The sequence below is a fragment of the Solanum verrucosum genome, unplaced genomic scaffold, assembly GCF_900185275.1.
Source record: "Solanum verrucosum unplaced genomic scaffold, falcon-dt-bn FXZP01000255.1, whole genome shotgun sequence".
Taxonomy (NCBI): Eukaryota; Viridiplantae; Streptophyta; class Magnoliopsida; order Solanales; family Solanaceae; genus Solanum; species Solanum verrucosum.
In genome coordinates, this window is record NW_026020006.1 from 1,044,282 (window position 1) to 1,065,048 (window position 20,767).

Genomic DNA, 20,767 nt, shown 5'->3' on the forward strand with positions numbered 1-20,767 from the left:
ATCGAAAGAATAAGACGGGATCAAAAATTTTGGTTCACTTTAAATTTTAATGATAAGATATTGGGTTCGAGTCTTAATTGAATAAGGAGTTAAATGTAATTTCAATAAAACAAGGTAAGGATAACAGCTTGTAGTAGTTGCAGTTCACACAGCCGACGATGATAACGACGACGACGACGACGCCGATGGAAGGAGCAATTCTGAAATTGCCGTGTCTCCGGTCGGTTAGCCGGAACAGTAATTTCACCAATCGGAGCTCCAATTCGTTCCCATGGAGGTACCGGCGGTTACATATTTCAGCTTCAGCAGCATCAGCTTCAGCTCCATTAGCAGAAGGCCCGAAACTTGGACCCGGTTCGCTAGGGCATATCACCCGTTCCGACTTCCCTATACTTCACCAGGTCTTACCTCTTGCTGATTACTTTATGTATATGGAATTTGTTTAAGTGAATTTTGATTCAGCTTTTGGCAGTATGGAAGAATTTTGGTGTTTGAGTTTTTTGCGAACTCAGTTTTTAAGGTTTTGGAGGAAGTGTTACAAACTCAGTTTTTCAAAATAGTATTGTGCAATTGTTTATAAAAACTCTAAAAAACTTTAATTTTGCCTAAACTGTTTTTGCTAAAAACTCAGCAGTGCTAGAAATGCGTGTTTCAGTATACGCCGACTTCTTTGATGTGTGTATATGTTATATGGATACATTTATCAGCTTAATCCCCAAATAGATTGTATGAATTCAATGTATTTATTGTGATTTGACTATAATGGTGGCTTTTCGCATGCTGCAGCCATTCTTTTTTCTTATCCGAGTTTGAGATCAGCTGTGCTTTGCACATAGGCAGAGTTAAGATCCTGTAGAAATGCTAGCATAAAACTAAAATTTTGAGTGCCATAAGTAAGCTAAGTGGAATGATCCAATACTCTATTAGTAGGCATTTTGAATGAGTTGGTCTAGATTTGGAAAAAAAGTAGTATTTGAAGTTGAAGGTGAAAAAGTGTATTTGGTTAATGTTGGGTATGGTGTCGTAGGATTTTATGTTGCATGGAATGATATGATGGTGATATTTGCAGGAGATAAATGGCTTGAAGCTTGTATATTTGGACAATGCTGCAACTTCCCAGAAGCCAACAGCTGTAATCAAAGCTTTGCAGAATTATTATGAAGCTTACAATTCCAATGTCCACCGGGGCATTCATTATTTGAGGTACTCAACTTGAAAAGATTTCTATTCAACATCTTTTACAATTGATATAATAAAATCTACAAGTTCGTTGGAATTTTATTTTATCTCTCCATAAAAAGAAATTCATTTCGAATTTTCTTTTTATAGGCTTGTGGTTAGGGATCTTCCTTTTATACGATTATTATGTACACTATGGACTTGAATAGAGTGGAATAGATACAAAAGATTAATAGAACCCAACACACTAATTTAGGATTGAGGCATAGTTGATTGATTGTTTATTAGATATGCGATATTGACTAGTTTTTATCATCATTTTGAACCAAGCGCAAAGGCGACAGATGAGTATGAGTCAGCAAGACAAAAGGTGGCAAATTTCATTCACGCGGCCGAAGCTAGAGAGATCATTTTTACAAGAAATGCTACTGAGGCTATCAACTTAGTGGCTTATTCTTGGGGACTCTCAAACTTGAAACCAGGAGATGAGGTGTATTTTCTTTCTTCCAAAGCTTGATATATGTTTAATGTCTGGATTTAGTTATTTGTGAGGATCATCCAGTCTCTTAAAGTTTTCTAGCAGTTGTGAAAGTTACTTAGATATGCTGCTGGTATTTGACTACAAATTGCTGTCTGCTAACTTTGCAGATTATAACCACAATAGCTGAACATCACAGTGCAATTGTTCCTTGGCAAATTGTTGCTCAAAAGACTGGTGCTGTCCTGAGGTTTGTAAATTTGACAGAGGATGAAGTTCCAGATGTAGGGCAATTAAGAGACTTTCTCTCAAGGAGCACAAAACTTTTGGTCATGCATCATGTCTCGAATATGTTAGGTTGGTGAATAATTGTTCTATAGCTTACCACTAATTTTGATTTCCATATAAAAGAAGGATCTTGTGGACCTACAATTCAACCTCCATCTTAGTTTGATGGAATGCTAGAGATAATAAATGACGCTCTTAGTTTAACTTTGCAAAAACACTCCTTACTCTGCATTTATATTGACCTCAAAAGGAAAAAAAGTGGTCAAATTGATCTTTCCGTTGCATGAGCCACTCCTAGTCATAGTGTCATTCTCAAATCTCAAAAGAACTACTGCTAGTCATAGTCAGAAAGAAATTAATAGAAACTGTTGCAGAATAACAGATTTACTTTCAACTTCATATACTGATATGAAAATAGTAGAAATGAACCAAGCTCGTCTAGAATTTTCCTTGACCTAGGAAGGTCTTTTTAAGCGTGGATCAATTATTGCATAAAACCTGCAGGAACTGTTCTATATCAGGTTTCTCTTGACTACACCTGCTTTTCATAATTTTCAAGTTTGTGGCACTCTCTGATTTAGCTGATATTCTTAAAAGGATTCTTCATTCCGATGCTCCTCTTTTCTGTTGCTTAACTGAAAGTTGATTGGGAACAGAACAACTGGAAGATAATGATTAGTAGTTTTGTATGATATATCGGAATTCTGGGAAGGATTGCCTCTTCACTTATCATTTTATATTGCTCTTGGCGAAACTTGGTGAAAAAATAATAGAAGTAAGCAAACAAGTAATTCATACAGTTGGACCTGTGAGAAAAGGAAATGAAAGCCAGCAAATACTTCATTGAATTTGACTCTAACAAATCAGATACACTCTCTTTGTGCATTTAATTTCCCATATTTTTATTCATCTGTTTCTTGTCCATTGGTCTCTTCTTAGTGCTACCCCCATTTTATATGCAGCTTCTGTTCTTCCTATGGATGAAGTCATAAGTTGGGCACATGATGTTGGAGCAAAAGTGATTGTAGATGCTTGTCAAAGTGTCCCACACATGGTGGTCGATGTTAAGAATCTAGACACTGATTTTCTTGTTGGTTCCTCTCATAAGGTTAGGACAATGCCATTTACTATATAAGTGGTTCTTCATTGAGTAGCAGAAATTGAGATTAAACATGCTTCAGATGTGTGGGCCTACAGGCGTTGGATTCTTGTATGGAAAGAGCGAGATCCTTTCTGGCATGCCTCCTTTCCTTGGTATGTAACTTCTCCTTAACTTTGATTCTCAACAAGAAAATTCAAAGCCAAGCATCTTTTACCGACATTCCGCTTCTTCAGCTCGGAGTTCTTGTACTTGATAAATCTGATGCCATGTGTAGAATGATTATAACATATTTAAATGTGGTTTTATCATTGATTAATTCTCAAAAAATGATATTTAACTGTGATTTCAGTCAAGCAGTTTCTTAACTTGTGTTCCTGTCCCTTGAATTACAGGTGGTGGCGAAATGATAGCTGATGTGTATTTGGATCATTCCACTTATGCTGAACCTCCTTCGAGGTTTGTTCTTTTTCCCGTGTTCCTATAGAATTTTCTGGCAATACTTTGACAACTAGCTAGCTGTTCTTTTGTCCATTCAAGCTGAACTGCATCCAATGCCTGCCTTGAACCATGATCCTGGAATCTTATTGAGTTGTTATGATTTTAGTTTATCTACTTCTCCATTTTCATCATCTCTAGATATTACTTCCATTACATCTAACCTCAAGCTGTGTTTCTTGGATCCTTTTCTTGCTCCACTTATATTGAATAAAGTACTGTCTGCTAAATATAATAGCTCTGGTCGCATCCATCGTCAAGATAGATCAACTTGGAAACTTCATCTTCCCTTCATTGTCATTGGTTCCTATTACTGTTGGGGAAATGTTATATCTTGATTCTGTGATCATCATACTATGCTTATGTCTTAATTTTTCTCCTATATAATTTTTTCCCTTTTGGTTTTGTGGTGGTGGGGGGTTGTGGGGGGGGGGGGGTATGTTTTAAATTCTATACATGACATTGATAATCAAAGCCTCTATGCTGATGACTTTGATTAGCCCTTCTCATCTTATTATTATGTCTAAATTCTTTTTAACTTTATATTGGATCTGGAAATAATACATAGACCTGGATCTTCAGTGTTATGGCTAAAGCTCAATCAGCTACGAGTAATTTTTAAATCAAAGTTCTCTTCTAAGTTTCAATTTCTAACCCTTTTTGTAATTGGGATCAGATTTGAGGCTGGGACTCCCGCAATTGGAGAAGCAATTGGGCTTGGAGCTGCAATTGATTATCTTTCTGAAATTGGCATGCAACAGATTCATGATTATGAGGTAGGCCTTTTATCCCTTAACCTCATATTCATGAAAGAGACATACTTTTACACTCTGTGAAATTCATGAATCCGTTTACATTTCCGTTTGCTAATTTCCTTCTTCCATATGGTAGCATCTAGATTACCTATCCCCCCTCCCCACCCGCCAGCCACACACAAATAAATAACAATAATAATAGATGGTTGCGCACAAATTTGTATGAGGCAAAAAATGTGCCACACTTTTGCGCAAAAAATGCACCACACTTTTGCATTATACTGAAGAGATCTAAAGTAGTGGTTGGATTATGCTTACTGCTTTTTGAATTTTTTAGTTTTTAAGCTCCAGCTTCAAAGAAGACTTTGAGAAACCGTCTTCCTGGGTTTGTGGCTTTCAGTATTTGCTACTAAGTATGACGATCCGCCGCATCATCATGCCACATAGACCCCCCATAAGTGCCACATGGAACAAAGTTGCTCATGTGGAGGGCTCACATAGGAAGAAAGCTAGTTTATAGTGGAAGTTCTAGAGATATGTGGAGAAATCCCTTGGAAGACTTTACCCACACAGGATGCCTTATAGCAAAAAGAGGAATGTCGCCAACAAGAACTAGGAGGTGCCGCTCGAGGTTGAGCCAAATGAAAGCCTGACATCCCAAGAACCTTCTACCACTGAGCAAGGATGATGTGGAAGTCCTGCCTGAGGACGTCTTGCTCGATAGAGAGTGGGCCATGAAGGTTAATGCGGGGATTGACGCTATCGAGATATTTGGCCAATGCTTAGGGAGAGTAGAAGTCACACTAAGCGTTCTTGAGAGGCATACCCTTGAAGAGATTGAAAGCATCTGAAATGACTTGGATGTGCGTACACATACCGAGGTAGAGATGAGGCAGACCATCGCTACTTTAGAGTGCAAACTCAGGGAGGCGTTGAGCACTATCGATGCCATGAAGGCAAAGATGGAGGCACCGAAGAACATATCAACACTGGCGTGACTAAAACCGCAAGAAATATTGTCATGACGAGGCAGGCAAAGATCGAGGCTTCCAAGCCACCAGTGTTCAAAAGGGTTCGTGATACACAAGAAGTAGAGTACTTTCTTTGGCACTTGGAGAACTTTTCCCGACATGGAAATGTAAGGGATGATGATGCCAAGATCAACATTGTGGTGTTGTACATGTCAGAGATTGCCATGCTATGGTGGGGACGTAAATCGACTGATGCTAAGATAGGTTTGTGCACTATCAACACATGGGATGAGTTCAAGGTCGAGTTCAAGCGACAGTTCTTCCTAAATAATGTTGTGTACAATGCAAGAAGAAAACTTAGAGAGTTGAAGCACACAAGGAGCATACTGGACTACGTTAGGGAGTTCATGACCCTTACGCTTCAAATAACTGACTTCACTAGTGGTGACATAATGTTTCACTTTATGGAAGGGTTGCAAAATCAGGCTAAGTAGGAATTGCAACGCTGACAAGTATGGATTTCAAGAATGAGAAGTATGACAAAGACAGGCAATAAGTCAGAGGATGGCATTGCTAAGTGTGGAGGAGGCTGTGGTTAAAGCAAGGAAGTACATCAACAACACCACAAGACTCGAGATACCCACAAATTTGATCAACAACCACATAAAGCAAGGAAGTACATCAACAACAACACAATGTCATACCTTGATCGACCCTATCTCCATTGTCTATGGGTCATGGAACGAGAATGAGCTTGTATGATGCCTACTATTACTATACCACAAACAGAATCAAGCACACCTTTCGGCTATACAACTTGTGAAGGGGCTCAAGATGGAAGGGTCGATGTTCTTGGAAACCAGTGCAAGTTTTGAGGGCGACAAAGACAAAAAGCCATTGTTGTGTTCCACGTCCATTGGAAGGGGAAATCATCAGAAGAAGCTACACGAGAACAATATGAAGACTAGTGGATATTCAAAGATAAGACACGAGAGTTTGCACAATAGTAATGCGCCGTGGTCATCACAACATCAAGTGGGGAAAAGTATGACGACCTGCCGCATCATTACACCACATAGGCGCCACATGGAACAAAGTTGCTCATGTGGAGGGCTTACATAGGAAGAATGTTAGTTCATAGTGGAAAGTTTAGAACTTTTATTTAAACAAATCAAAGCTTCATATTAATGAATAAATTTTTTACATCAACATCCAACATGACGTATTTCAAACAAATGTCTAACCTCTTATTAACTAGAACTGATTCTTACTTTTATAAATAATAATGAGTATTATTATGTGAAGTTAAGCGCTTAATGTCTTTTAAGAATATACCTTAAACACAAGTAGTATGTAAGAACAAAAAAAGATGATCCCAACATGACGTATTTCAAACAAATGTCTAACCTCTTATTAACTAGAACTGATTCTTACTTTTATAAATAATAATGAGTATTATTATGTGAAGTTAAGCGCTTAATGTCTTTTAAGAATATACCTTAAACACAAGTAGTAAGTAAGAACAAAAAAAGATGATCCTAAATTAATAATATTTTGTGTATGTGTGTGTATTTAAGACCTCTTATTATAATTTGGCTTTACGCCACTTATTTTATTGAAACGCCTTTTAGAAGAAGTCCCAAAAATTGGCACAACTAACTCTATCTTGTATTGGATGTTGTCACTTAATGTAGATTAATGCTTATCTTTAGAATCATCTAGAAACTGAGTGAAGTTAATCAATCAACAACATCCCGATAAAGAATGATTTTGGTGATATGTTTCTTCCCATTTTCATGTTCTTCCTCAGATGGAGCTGGGTAACTATTTGTATGATCGTCTCTCTTCTGTATCTGATGTTCGTATTTATGGGCCTGCACCTTCACGAACTGTTAAGCGAGCGGCTCTTTGTTCTTTCAATGTTAAAGATGTTCACCCTACAGATATCGCTACCTTCCTTGATCAACAGGTATGGGAAATAAAACTCCACCCTAGCTCTTGCATAGCTACAATCTTTTTCTCTTAGAAAAATGAGGGCATTTGTAAGCTAGTCCACTAGAGCATGTGTGTTGTTGGTTAAAAAGTCATGTAAATGAAATATTTCTAAATAGCAATGTTTTCTACAGCATGGTGTAGCTATTAGATCAGGTCACCATTGTGCTCAGCCTCTCCATCGACATTTGGGAATCAGTGCAAGCGCACGAGCTAGCCTTCATTTCTACAATACTAAAGACGACGTTGATAGATTCATCGATGCACTCAAGGACACAATCAACTTTTTCACTTCTTTCAAATGAGGGTATTTTTTGTTCTCTAACGTACCTTAAGGCAAATGTAATATAAACAAAAAACTTATAATTATCTCAATTTAAAGGTGTGATTCATGAATAAATTGACTTTGAGGAGTTAGATTAATACTTGACATTATTGTAAATTAGATACTGCTATCAATTACTCAATATCATTCATTTCATCTAAAACTCCTTCTATTAAGCTATACTCCATAAGTTTGGCGGTCACTTGTGCAATACGCTCTTCTTTGGTGACTTTGCTTTCTTTGGAGACAGATTCTGCCAGAACATTCAACAAGAAACTGGTTAGTGAAAGCCATTGTATGTGGGCTTCATCAGCGAAAACATACACTCACCTTCTGTCTTGTCAAAGCCTCATAGTCAATCCTGTCTTTCCACTTACTCTTCTGAAGTTGAACTGGCCGGTTCCCAACATACTTCCCTGAAATCAGAAAGATTTTACCTTGTCACTTAGGGATTCGAGCAATGAAAGTTTGGTGGAAAGTATACTGCCGGTTAAATAACTATGACAACAACAAACACATCCATTTTGCAAAGAAACCTAAGAAAACCACACTGCTCAAATACTCTTAACTGAAAGTTCCCCTTCCTTGTTTTCCTTTACCTAATTTGACTTCAACAGCACACTCCTAGTTGTTGTGGTGCTGGGTCATCCAGCAAAACTTCTCGCATTGGGGGAGGGGTTTGCAGATAACACTCTTCTGTCGGGCCAAATCTTTTGACCTTATGACATCAAACAAGGGATAGAAAGAGACCATATAAGGCATCAACAAACAGAATAAAATTTCAGATCCATTTGGTTATCATCCCATACCATTCCGGTGTGGTGATCTTCAAATATCAAGCTATGCCATTTAAGACGTCGATTATATTAATGTAGCAGAAGCAAAGTAGAGACTATGCCTTACAAATATGGAAAGACCACTTACCATTCATTTCTTTAAGTGCCACGACAAGGTCTGAAGGGTTGGAAAAACTAACAAATCCATATCCCTTGGTCTTACCAGTCGGCTTGTCTCTCACGACCTGTCATGGAGTTAAGACATTACATGAACGATGAATGTACTTAGCAACATTCTTCAGTTTAGTGCTAACATGTGCATGGAAACTGTGAACATATGCAGTCTAAACAACAAACAGGAAAAGAGAAAAACACTATAACACATGCTGAGGTGAGCAGTACAAGTTTGGTTCCATCCAAGAGCCCAACAATGGCCTTCTCCCACGTCACAACACCATTCTGAAATTCTTTTCCCCCCTTTTTTAATAAATCAAAGCTCTCCCCCATATTCATGAATGTCTTGAGATATGGACAAAAACGATAAAAGAAAGAAGAAAAATTATAGATATGAAGACCTCCACTCCTTGATGATCATCATCAGAAGTTGTCAGTTCGTAACAACAACATACCCAATGTAGTCACACAAGTGAGGGTATGATATATGTAGACCTTACCCTATCTTTGTGAGGGGCAGAGAGGTGGTTTCTGATAGACCCTCGGCTCGAAAGACATGTAACCGACACAAGTCCATGTATAACAATTAAAAGTTTCACTAATGGAAAACATGAAATGATGATAAAAGAACTTACCCTGGCCATGTTAAAGGAAGGAGATCTTGAAAATGCTTTTGATAAAACATCATCATTCACCTCATTCCCAAGGTTACCACAGAATAACCGAAAATTATCTGCATGACCCCAATAGTCAATTTAGTCGGCCAACTAATAGAATTGAGTTAACTGACAACCATCTTACAACAAAAGCCAACAATCGAGCAAACAGAGCACAAGATGAAGTGCTAAGAAAGTCATATGGGGAAGTTAGACAATCATTTGCTGGGCAGGTATGCATTCATTATAGTATTTGCATCAAACTTTATGTTGCTTACACTGCAGCATTGGCCTCAAAAGAAAAGGCTTCCCTCCCCTCTACCGAAAACCTTTGGCAAATATAGAGTGCATCCCCTGTATACGATAAAATATTTTTCAATACTCAGTTCTTTCATGTCGCCTGAACTATGATCTTTGGTCATGCATCTGACTTCCAAACATATTTAGTTTTCAAGGGAAGTTGGATCAAAATATGAAATGACACTTTATTTTATTTTCCTACATGATCGACACAGGTGTAAGGTGACATTCACCATTCATAACTGTTTTTCCTTAAATTTCCAGACCTTCAACTGCATGGTAATTTACTGGTTTAGCACTTTCCCAAACCCCAGACCAACAATTACACAGTTATCCAGAACATCACAGCTTTGACATTCTTATAAGCACTGCCACAACCCTTCATAAGAAGATACTACTTAACTCAATTCATGTCTAAAACTATCCGGAACTCAAGGAAACCAATTGGAACAACCACACTAAACAGAATTCAAGTGTTTTAATTGGGTAAACACAGAATTCAACCATTTGACACAAATTTGAATTGGAAGAAAGAATTAAACGGAGCAAGCGAGCTTACTCTCTGGCCACTCTGCAAGAGTAGGATCTTCCCAAGTCTGTCCTGCTGCCTTTCGAGGCACAGCTTTCTTTTTCACCTCAGCTTTTTGCTCAATCTCACTGCTTGCAAGTGCAGCTTTCACATTCTTAATTGCCTCGGGCGTGATTGTTTGTGCAACTCTTTGAAATAGTTGCTGCGTCTGCCCATTAGAATTAGGCACGTTAGACACATTGCTAAGTAAATCTTATTTTTTCGAGAGGAACAAATTGCAAGCTTAAAAAACAATATGGATAAAGATGTACAGTGGCTCTACTTCAAATACTTCAATGAAGAATTTTCTTTTCCCATTGGCTTGCTAACGGGGAACTAAGAAGCATGCAATTTGTGTAAACATATCAAAAATTTACACAACAGGCATACATTCACGTGTACACATATGATGGATAAAACTCACCAACCAAGATATCTTAATAAGTACAATCAATTACAGAAGAAATAACATTGGCATAATACATAAACACATACTCAAACTGGCAAGTAACCACTCGAACTTTAAGAGTACCCATCTAGACACCTCAACTTGGTCTCAACGGACAACTAAACACTCAAACTTGTTCCCACTGACTCTCGTAGACACCTGATGCTAATGTGACATAAATTTTGGAAGTGTCTAAATAATCATTTTGTAAATTGAAGTGTTCAACTGACATAGTGGAGAGCAAAGTTTGGAGTGTTTAGTTGCCCGTTGAGGCCAGTTTTGAGTGTCTATTTACGTATTATGCCAATAATATTAAGATTTTTACATTACATACGAGCCACTAATGAGTGAATAATGCATCTGAAAAATCAACTCTGTTTTTTCCTCCCTATCTCAAACCAAGTCAGTTCATCAAGAGTAAAATTAATGTTATTATTAATCTACAAACAACAGGTCGAATTTGTTTCATAAGAATCAATTCTTACAAAAAAAAAAGTTGAAAATTGAAATACTTACCTGTAAATACTGAGGTAAAGAGTAAACGTCGGGAACAGCTGCCGGAGCAGAATAGACGGGAGGAGCAATTGGCGAAGGAGCAGAGCCAATGTAGGGCTGCGATGGTTGTTGTTGGAGATGAAACGGCGTCGGAAAGTATGTGCCGTTCAAGTAATTGTATTGCGACGAAGTCACCGTCGACATGATAATTACCGGTGGACGGAAATGAGAAAGGAGATTTTCCGATCGGTGAATTTAAGGGCTTGTTTGGATAGATTTTGCAGTGATAATAAAACGAGTTCATTCATTCATCAAAAATACTGAAAAAGGACCATTTGAGGTGAATGTAGAGAGTTCTAGAAATATTCTTTCTGGAATCTAGAAGAAACTAGAAATGGAAAAAAAATTATAGTCTCAATTTATGTGACGTTTTTCTAGAATTGATCATTTCCGTAACTTTAAGGAGAATATTAAAATTAATATATTTTCAATTATACAAATATAATATTTTTTGTGATAAACTTGAAAGTATATCACGTAAATTGAAACAGAATGAATATGAGTGTGGATACATGATGTAATTTGCTTGTGCACGGATACAACTCGATTAAAAAAACAAATATAATATATCAAGCAAAATTGCATGTGTTGATACAATTAGATTGATCGAACACATACAAATATCTGACAAAATAAATAGATACATATTGAATAGATATAGCTTAAAAATAATAGTTATAAATCATAACGAGACAAACTATAGTTGCTAATAATAATTATAATGCAGACCATAGTTTACCAAGTTTCTTCAAAATACCTTATTTAATTTATATTTATAGGTGGAATATAGGATACAGTAGTTGAGAGTGGGCTAAAACCCCATATTTATGGGCCGATAGTATAAGTTGAGAAGTGGGCTAAAAGCCTAAAATTTATGGGCCTCCAATGTAGATTGAGAAGTGGGCCGAATTAGTTTAGTAGTATTTGGGCCTCCATGTAGCTGCCTTCTCAATTTTCTTTTGTACATATACCCGCTTCAGACAAGCGATAAATGAAGTTAGATTTGACAAAATCAAACTTCAGACACAACGTTTGAAGTTATATATGACTGGTGTTCATTAGCTTTGCTTGAAGCTCAGCTAAAAATAGTTGGATTTTTTAGTAATTTTTGCTTGACTTAAGCTATTTTAGTTTGAAGTTTATGCATATACGGTTGGAATCAAGCTAAAAAGATGGAAATCAGGCAAAATGACTGAAGTTCAAGCAAAAATAGCTTAAATGTGGCAAAAATGACTCATCGTCAGCCACATTTACCTGAAATTCAGCGTACGAAACTTTAGTTATTGTGTCTCGAGTTAGACTTTGTCAAACTAACTTCAGACACAAGGTAAATACGTGAAAAATAAAAATTCGTCAATCTCTAGAATGATGTATAACACCTACTTGCAAAACAAAAATCATAAAACTAAAGTTATATTACTAGTAGTTTCTAAAATTAAACTTCTAACTTTTTATTTATTTATTTATAGAAAAATGTGAAGAACAAAATTTGAAGTGGTGTGGACCACATTTTCCCCACACCAAACAATGTTCTTCATTATACAAAATTATTAAAATTTCCTCCTCAAAATACCAAAAATATTATTATAAAAAAATAAAATGAAGTGTTGCGGAGTAATTATTAGTACCCCTTATATAGCAAACATACGATAAAGCCAAAGATGGAAAAAAAATTGCATGTAATTGTACGGACAAAAGGATCATGAAGATCGAACGGTCTTTATTAATCCACGTGTCAGCATGGCAAAGGTGAAGCCGCTGATTTGAATTTTTTCGAAATCGAGCCGACAAGCAGTACAACTTGACACGTGGGAGACTAGACAAGCTGTGGGGACCACAGAGAGTACGTGTCAGCATAGTACAACACGTTACTCCCGTAATTTGCGGGAGCTATATTTGCAGACAGCTAAGCCAGGTAGCCCGAGGATAATAAGTTAAAATGTTTTAACCGTCGAGATTGTGATAGCGTGATAAATATTTCTTCGTTTATGAAATAATATATAATAATCATCCAAATAGAGTGTTAGTGGTCTCAAATTTAAATTGTGAGTCATCGTCTTTGTTAAAATGCGCTATACTAAAAAACTCACAACAAATTTCAAATACTGGGTGAAAAATCAAAATAAAAAGTTGAAATGCATTTTACCTCAACTTTTAATGTCATTACAAACTCAAATAATTTGACTCCTATTGTGATGGCTTGATAAGTATTTTTTCATTCTTAATTAGTGATTTCAAATTTGAACGGTGAGTAATCATCTTTGTGTGGAAATATTTTACTCTCTAAGTGGAATTTTTCAATGTGTCTCCAGATTAATTAGGACGCAAAGCATATATCAAATAACATATGAGAAATCAATACAAAAAGTATAAACATATTTTTATTTAGAAGAGAAATAATTTAGTGTCATCAACATGAGTTGTGGTGCAATGGTGGGGTTGTTCTTATCTTAACTAAAAGTCTCGAGTTTGAACCCTGAATATGAAGAAAATCCTATTGAGAATGTCACCTCAAAATGAATCATGTATTATGTGATTCAAATCTAGTCGATACTTATGTGCGGATTTCAAATACCAAATGAGAAAAAAAAAATCCAATCTCACTAGAGAAAAGCAACCACCGTCTTTCACACCCCCACCTCTTTGCACCCATTTGTACAAATTGTCTTCATGTCATTGAACTCTTAAACATTTGTACTATTTAGGGTAGTCATGAAGTGATTCAATCAATATATATATATATATATATATATATATATACATACCCCACACTATGTTTTTACACAAATTGTAAAAAAATATCTCACATTATTAAAATTATTTATTATTTATGTATTTTATTGCTCAAATTAAATTTCACATGACTAATCTCTTTCCTGAGCTTCTTCCCATGCAAGATTTTGTTATTAATCCTGTATTCCTAAGATACTTAAGAACAAAACTTTGAAGAACTTGATAAGAAACAACAAAGTTTAAAGAGTATTTTTAAAACTAGAAAATTAAAACTAGTAGAGAAAATAGAATTAGAAACAATATATAAAATATTTTTGATAAGAAACAACAAAGTTTAAAGAGTATTTTTAAAACTAGAAAATTAAAACTAGTAGAGAAAATAGAATTAGAAACAATATATAAAATATTTTTCTCAAAGAAGAAAATTGAGTCCACTGAATGCATAATATCCCCTTAAGGAAATTATTCTCCTTAAGTACCCGAGATTAATTAATGAAATATATCCTCCCAGTATAGCACGATCTTACTCACCGATGAATCGATACCTAAAATCACGGTGTCAGCGAACCACTCAACGGCAGTAAAATACACTTAGAATACTAGATTTAGTAGTAGTAGAAGAAGTCCATAAAATTCATACTCTTAAATGAGAGGAAATCCCTCAGTTTATAGAAAACAAAGGGTAGTGTGAAAAAAATCTTATTGTGACTTACCGAAAATGTCACAACCCTTTGGAAAAATCATAATCTTTTGGAAAGGTCACAACCTTTCATAAAAGTCACACAATTTTTCAATCACAATTCTTCATAAAAATCGCAACTCTTCATTTTCCATTCATACCTTTTAAAACCAAACAGATTTGATATAACATGTTGAATTTATCGAACTCAAAAATACTCTAACCACGTACTCATTATTTTTTCTTATAAAATATCGTAACTTTAAATGTATATGAGGAACGACAAATAAAAATTAAAAGGAGTTTTATTTTGAAAATGATATTCTGTGAACTAGAAAAAAATATCAAATACGTAAATAAGCTAATTAAATACTTATAAGCGAGTTTAACCGAATAGATATCCTCATAGTGTATTTTATTTTATTTTTAGTAAATTATCGTAAAGATTTGTTTATAATTATTATTTCACGTAATTTAATTATATAAATATTTTTATATTGTAAATAAGTACATAAAATTATAACTCTTTGACAAGACACCTCTTTCTTTTGTCTGTTTATTGGAGTCTGCACATAATTATTGGAGCACATCATATTTTATTCCTATAAATATTCATCTTCAAGATTTTTCAGTAGTAGGATCTTCCACCAAAACAAGCTAATTAGCCAATTTCAAAAGAACATTCTCATGAGGAGATTAATAAATTAGACTAAAAAAATAAAATTAATTGATGCACAAAATATCTCGCGTTAGTAAATTCGAGAAAATACCACACTCTAAAGTTTATAATGTAGACAACTTATCCTAATACAATTATTAATAATTGTTTTCATAACTCAAACTCATGATTTAAAAATTACATAAAAAATAATTTTATCGTTCCTTCGAGGCTGATTAAAGGATGTATGAGCCCTATTAGCAAAGATGTGAGGAGTAAAAATATTTGATATTAGTAAGGTGTCATTTTCTAAAACTTTTATAAGATCTCAAAGGATCTATACTAACAATATTTAAATCTCAAATCAAGATATGCGTGTTTTTGTCTTTTAGTTTAATAATAGATCTAGTTTGATTAAATTTATATACTATAAGTCAATACCTAACTATATGTTACCCTTTCCAAATAGGCTCTTCTGTTGTCCACTAATATTCTAAATTTGTCCTCTATAAAAGAACCAAATTAGTTTATTGTGATACTATAATTGCACCAAATAAAGAGGTAGTGGGGGAGCTATATAATTAATATAAGATTAAATAATCAACTTTCCAAATTAAGTAAATAAGAATCTAGAATGTTCAATAGTTTCTATGCATTTTTTTATTTGGAATTCGATATTTACATTAGTTCAATGTGTAGAATCAGAGAATATGAATTCAATCTTATACATACGCTAGGAAGGTAATTCAAAAAGAAAGATAATGATGTTTTTTGATCATTAAAGAGTCGTATGAGATAAAAGTCTCATACACAATTTTGAAATTTAATATTTAAAAATTATATCGTGAATAACTAGAAATGTGAAAACAAAATCAAATAAAATTTGATCATTATGAATGAACTCGCAATTCCACAACGAGGTAAATCACAGTCCACAATAAACACAATTCCATATTCCAGACTCAAGTCCAAGATTTATGAATAAAAATAAAGAGATACTTACGACTCTACAACAACTATTACGATAATTAGTTTCCTTACATTACAATTGGCATAAAATCATGTATGGGATAAAGAGATTAAGCTAGTGGTCATGCATAGGGGAAGAATCTTTTTAAAGCAATTATTGGGGATTTAAGTTATAAATATAATAATATTGAATAAAGTTCTTGTTCACTCTATCAATGTAATTTAATTGAGTATATTGTAACATTACTAAAAATTCTATCTTTTTTTTTACGCAGAATCATTTCCAACGAGCAATATTCTGAAGGAGTGTTGTTCTTAGAAATAAATCATACAATAAATAAATTAAAATTCACCAAATATCGACCAAAAAATTAAAATTTAAAAAACTATTTAATAGCTAGCATTTAATTATTTGGAAATGAGAGGACTAAAAGTATGTACGTAAATATATAGTACTCCATTATTTTTTTTAATAGACAAAAGCTATTATGATTTCTTCTGTTAGTAGATGAAATTGCATTTATCACTATCTGCTTATATTCATATAGTCAATGAAAATATGAGGTTCAATTATGATTACTATATTACTCGGAGTCTTTAAAATTATCATTTTATTTGTATCAAATTTTAAAAAATTTAAGAATTTGATACACATCTATAAGCATTTTTTAAAAGCTTGAACACCTAATATTACCTTTGAGGAACAATTAATAGAACAATGTATATTTTGATTGAGTGAAGACTGTTGAAGAAGAAGGAAACTGACGATTGGAACATGCCAAAGGAACAGGTCCAACGAAGCTGACTGACGTGTCTGCAACAAGTGTTGATGAAGAATTCTCTCCTATATAAGGAGGTTGTAACTCAACATTATTTTCATCAATACAATCATTGATTTCTCTAATCCTAGACGTGATATTTCTACAAAGACTAGTCTATTTAGGTAGACACTCTTTTTTTATAAAGAGATCGCCGAGTTTAACTTTCTTCCGGGAGTGAAATATATATTGTGTTTATGCACTGATTGAATTGAAACCCTTAATTCATGTGGCATAATTAGTTCAAATTTTTGGCAACTTCAAAAGACAGATTTGAAAATTTTTAGTTATGTCTATCACGACTATGCCATTTAAAAAATAACTACAACTAATTAATCGTTTATAAAAAGTGAAATTACTTCACCTAAATTAAGATTATAAGTTACTTGGTGTAACATGTTAAAATGCATATACATTATATTTGTATATATGTAACGGGTGGATAGAAACACTCAATTGTGACATAACTAATTTAAATTCTAGCAACTTCGGAATAAAAATTTTAAAATCCTAATTATGTTGTCACAACTAGATCATTTAAAATATAACTACCACACTAATCATCCATATAGAGTGAAATTAATTACTTAAAAATTAAGAAAAGTTATTTACCGCAACAGATTAAAATACACATCTACAATATGATTATCTATGCCACGTATAATTAACAAACACCTCATTATATTATAATATAGACGGGATGCATGCAAAATCATATCCTAATTTTACATTCTCCTATTTAACTACAATAGTTTTTCTAGCACTACATTATATCTTAATTTCAACTAGGCAATTATTCAATAAAAGTGCGCACATTTTGAATACACTAAGCTTCCACAATACGCGCTAAAATTTAGGGATTGAAATGCAAATCAATCACATAATTGGATCTTATGTACGCAACTTTACTCTTGCATTTCTACAAGAAATTGTTTTTGCAGCTAGCCAGAACCTCCTGGTCACCATGAATCCCGTCTACACAATCACTCTCAATTATTATTACCGATATTTCCGTATCCACAAAAAGTTGCACATCTACCTGTACCACAATCACCATCATCAACCGCCACTGTTGTTTTTTGCTTATTATTATTTGTTGATGATGATGGCCTCTTCCTCTTCTTTTCATAACTAACCCCTCTTGATTTAGACTGAAAATCTCTCACTTCTCTTAAAAATAGCCTCACATTTCTTGAACCAAATGGATTCATTTCTGGCTTTCCACCATTTTCTTCATAAGCAGCTCTAAGCCTACCAATTAGTGCATCAAGACTTCCCCATGCTTGCCTTAATGGACAAGGACATGGTGCTGGAGGATTTAGTAGCCCAAAAAATGGACAATTTTGGTTGTGGATTTTGGTTTTTCCGAACTGGTCCAGATACCTGTTAAAGACATAATTAAATAAATAAAAAAATTAAGGATAATATCGCCTTAAATGTGGTGATGAAAAATGATATAATTCCAAAAAAGTAAGTCAAGTTTTAGTTTTGTAATTCATTGCGATAAAGTTAATTTTTAGTTTTTGGTTGTGTAACATTTAAGATTTTTTCTTGTTTAGAAGGGGAAATGACTTCGCTGCTAAAATGCATCAAATAAAAGTATGACACTCAGTTTTCGAGGAAAGTAAATTAAATGAAAATGTAACATAAATCATTTTCTAGAAAAATAAATCAATATTTAGTTTTTATTTGCGAGACAATAGTTTTTTTCCTATTAATTCTATAGGGGGGAGATGACTTTGGTCACTTTTCAAGGAAAATAAATTGAATAAAAATGTGATAGAAAACGTTTTCTAGAAAAATAAGTCTAATTTTTTAGTTTTTGATTTTTTTCCCATCAAGAATGGGGAAGATTATTCCCTCACTTTTTGAGTGTATCATGTTTCTTCACAATTAGGGGCAGAGTTACCAATTATGCTAATGAATTCGATAAAATTCGATAATTTTATCCTGAATTCTATATTTATTTTTTAAGAACTCCATCTAATATTTATAAAATTTATTCAAAATTCATAAATTTAAAATTTTAGCTTTGCAATCGTTCATGAACAGTTTATTTCATATCAGACCTAAACATTATTATCAATCTTTACAAAAACTTAAATTTTTCATCAAAACACAATCTCTGCCATTAATATTTTTTCAAAAAAGAAAATTAAAAAATCTCTCTCCAATCAAACATGAAAACATTTTTTTAAAGTACAAAGTCATTCTCCAAAAATCTTTTTTTTTCTTAAAAAAAGGACCACTTTTGCCATACAAAATAACAATAGTACGTCATAACTTAAACTTTTAGATGAAAAAGTCACAATTTAACGGTACATACCTGAGGAATTCCAGGATATGTGCACTACTGCACTGAGGAAGTGAAAGAGGGGGTTGGTGGTTTCTGACATACTGGCAAAAAGTATTCCAATCGCGACGTTTTTGATTCTCATATCGACTCAACGGAGGAACCGAGGACGCAATCATGGTTGTACTGTTGGCAATAAAGTTTGTACCTTGAATCATGTTGTTGGCAGATGTAGTGAAATTATTTCCTTGTGCTATGACAAAATCCATTTTTTTTTTTTGCACTTCTAGGGTTTTCTACTTAGATCTTATAATGGGGTTTTGAAGAAAAAATGGAATATATAAATCAAAAACCCCTTTTTTAAGGTGAACTGAAAAAGATTGATTCTTGAAATAGGGAGGAAAAAAACAGTTTTGTGAAGTTATTGTTTATTTATTGTTAGGTACAAGTTAATAGTGAATTGTATTTATTTCAGATATTAGATAGTAGTAGTAGTAAGAGGAAATGACAAAAGGACAATGAGGGAATTTATTGTGGGCGTACCGAGCTGAGTTGAGTCAAGCCGAGCTAAATTTAACTGAATTGAGTATAGTCTTGAAATCTTGAAAGAAGTTGAGTTGGTTGAGTAAAAAAGAGAGACTGAAATCAAATCAAATTGAGTCGAACTAAACTGAAGTGGATAGAGTACTAGAGTTAGAAATCTAGAAAGAGGTTGAGTTTGTCAAGTAAAAGAGAGAATAAACCAAACCAAGCTAAATCGAGGTGAATTGAGTACTAAAGTTAGAAATCTTGAAGAGCTCAAGTTTGTTAAGTAAGAGTAGGGAGAAATCGAGTAGAATCGAGCCAAGCTGAAGATTTAGATTGAGTAGCTAGTGCTATATATAGAAATCTTGAAAGAGCTTGAATTTGTTAAGCAAAAGAGGAAAGATTGAAAAAGTAAGTTAAATTCATGAGTTGAATAGTGTACTAGAACTATCGAAATCTCAAAAAGAGGTTGAGTGTAAGTAAGTAAGAGAGAGTATAAAACCAAATCGAGTTGAGTTGAGCCGAGTTAAAAATTACCATAAAAATGAAGATATGATTTTCATTCCAAGAAAAGGGGTAACAATAAGAAAGAAGAAGAGGGGACATTAGCCATATTTGTGTGTGTAGAATTAGAATATAGTAATAGAGATTGGGAATAGAGTAATGATTGAGGATAGTGGCTTTTGAGGAAAGAGGCTATTTTTGCAAGAAAGGGAAAGCATTAATTTTGGCATTAATTTGAAGTGATTGGAGGAAGCAGTATTCTGTCTGGCAAATTATATATATGTACTACCACCTTAGTTATTGCTATTAGCAGCCTCCTCGCTCTGTTTCAAAATATTTGTCACATTTTATTTTTTGAAAGTTAATTTAATTATAGAGTTAAATTCAAAAATTACTATGAATAAAAATAAAATAAAATTTTATATGTGTGGTGAAATAAAATACAAATATGATCAAAGTTCATATAATAACTCTCGAAAAGTAAACATAACAAATTTTTTACCCCCGCCCTTTGTTACAATAATTA

General features: G+C 33.9%; 3 protein-coding genes across 5 annotated transcripts in view; 1 reads left to right on the top strand and 2 right to left on the bottom strand.

Annotated features, from left to right (window-relative positions):
* Nucleotides 1-107: 107 nt before the first annotated feature.
* LOC125819524 (cysteine desulfurase 1, chloroplastic) overlaps nucleotides 108-20,767 on the top strand; it is a 276,125-nt gene continuing 255,465 nt past the window's right edge. Inside the window, exons 1-10 of one of the 2 annotated variants that reach the window (XM_049498962.1) lie at nucleotides 108-401; nucleotides 1,070-1,203; nucleotides 1,510-1,669; nucleotides 1,828-2,014; nucleotides 2,908-3,053; nucleotides 3,127-3,199; nucleotides 3,440-3,503; nucleotides 4,219-4,318; nucleotides 7,079-7,237; nucleotides 7,395-7,575. In XM_049498962.1, coding sequence (XP_049354919.1) covers nucleotides 159-401; nucleotides 1,070-1,203; nucleotides 1,510-1,669; nucleotides 1,828-2,014; nucleotides 2,908-3,053; nucleotides 3,127-3,199; nucleotides 3,440-3,503; nucleotides 4,219-4,318; nucleotides 7,079-7,237; nucleotides 7,395-7,565 — 1,437 coding nt within the window. In that variant the 5' untranslated portion in view covers nucleotides 108-158 and the 3' untranslated portion in view covers nucleotides 7,566-7,575. Of the gene's footprint in view, nucleotides 402-1,069; nucleotides 1,204-1,509; nucleotides 1,670-1,827; nucleotides 2,015-2,907; nucleotides 3,054-3,126; nucleotides 3,200-3,439; nucleotides 3,504-4,218; nucleotides 4,319-7,078; nucleotides 7,238-7,394; nucleotides 7,576-20,767 lie in introns of those variants that run through there. The other variant, XM_049498963.1, reaches the window with a different exon arrangement.
* On the bottom strand, nucleotides 7,627-11,321 carry LOC125819534 (uncharacterized). Of its 2 annotated transcripts, XM_049498975.1 has the most exons (6): nucleotides 11,024-11,321; nucleotides 10,051-10,228; nucleotides 9,171-9,268; nucleotides 8,510-8,606; nucleotides 7,916-8,001; nucleotides 7,627-7,838 (listed from the first exon to the last, which is right to left on the bottom strand). In XM_049498975.1, the coding sequence occupies exons 1-6, from the start codon at nucleotides 11,204-11,206 to the stop codon at nucleotides 7,785-7,787; spliced, it is 696 nt and encodes a 231-aa protein (XP_049354932.1). In that variant the 5' UTR covers nucleotides 11,207-11,321; the 3' UTR covers nucleotides 7,627-7,784. The 2 variants fall into 2 exon arrangements, with proteins under 2 accessions (XP_049354932.1, XP_049354934.1); XM_049498977.1 differs by lacking the exons at nucleotides 7,627-7,838; nucleotides 7,916-8,001 and adding an exon at nucleotides 8,144-8,303 and having other exon boundaries at nucleotides 11,024-11,320.
* LOC125819537 (protein LIGHT-DEPENDENT SHORT HYPOCOTYLS 1-like) lies at nucleotides 17,699-19,481 on the bottom strand. The gene is made up of 2 exons (XM_049498980.1): nucleotides 19,246-19,481; nucleotides 17,699-18,302 (listed from the first exon to the last, which is right to left on the bottom strand). Exons 1-2 carry the CDS (start codon nucleotides 19,479-19,481, stop codon nucleotides 17,909-17,911), a joined length of 630 nt encoding a protein of 209 aa, XP_049354937.1. The 3' UTR covers nucleotides 17,699-17,908.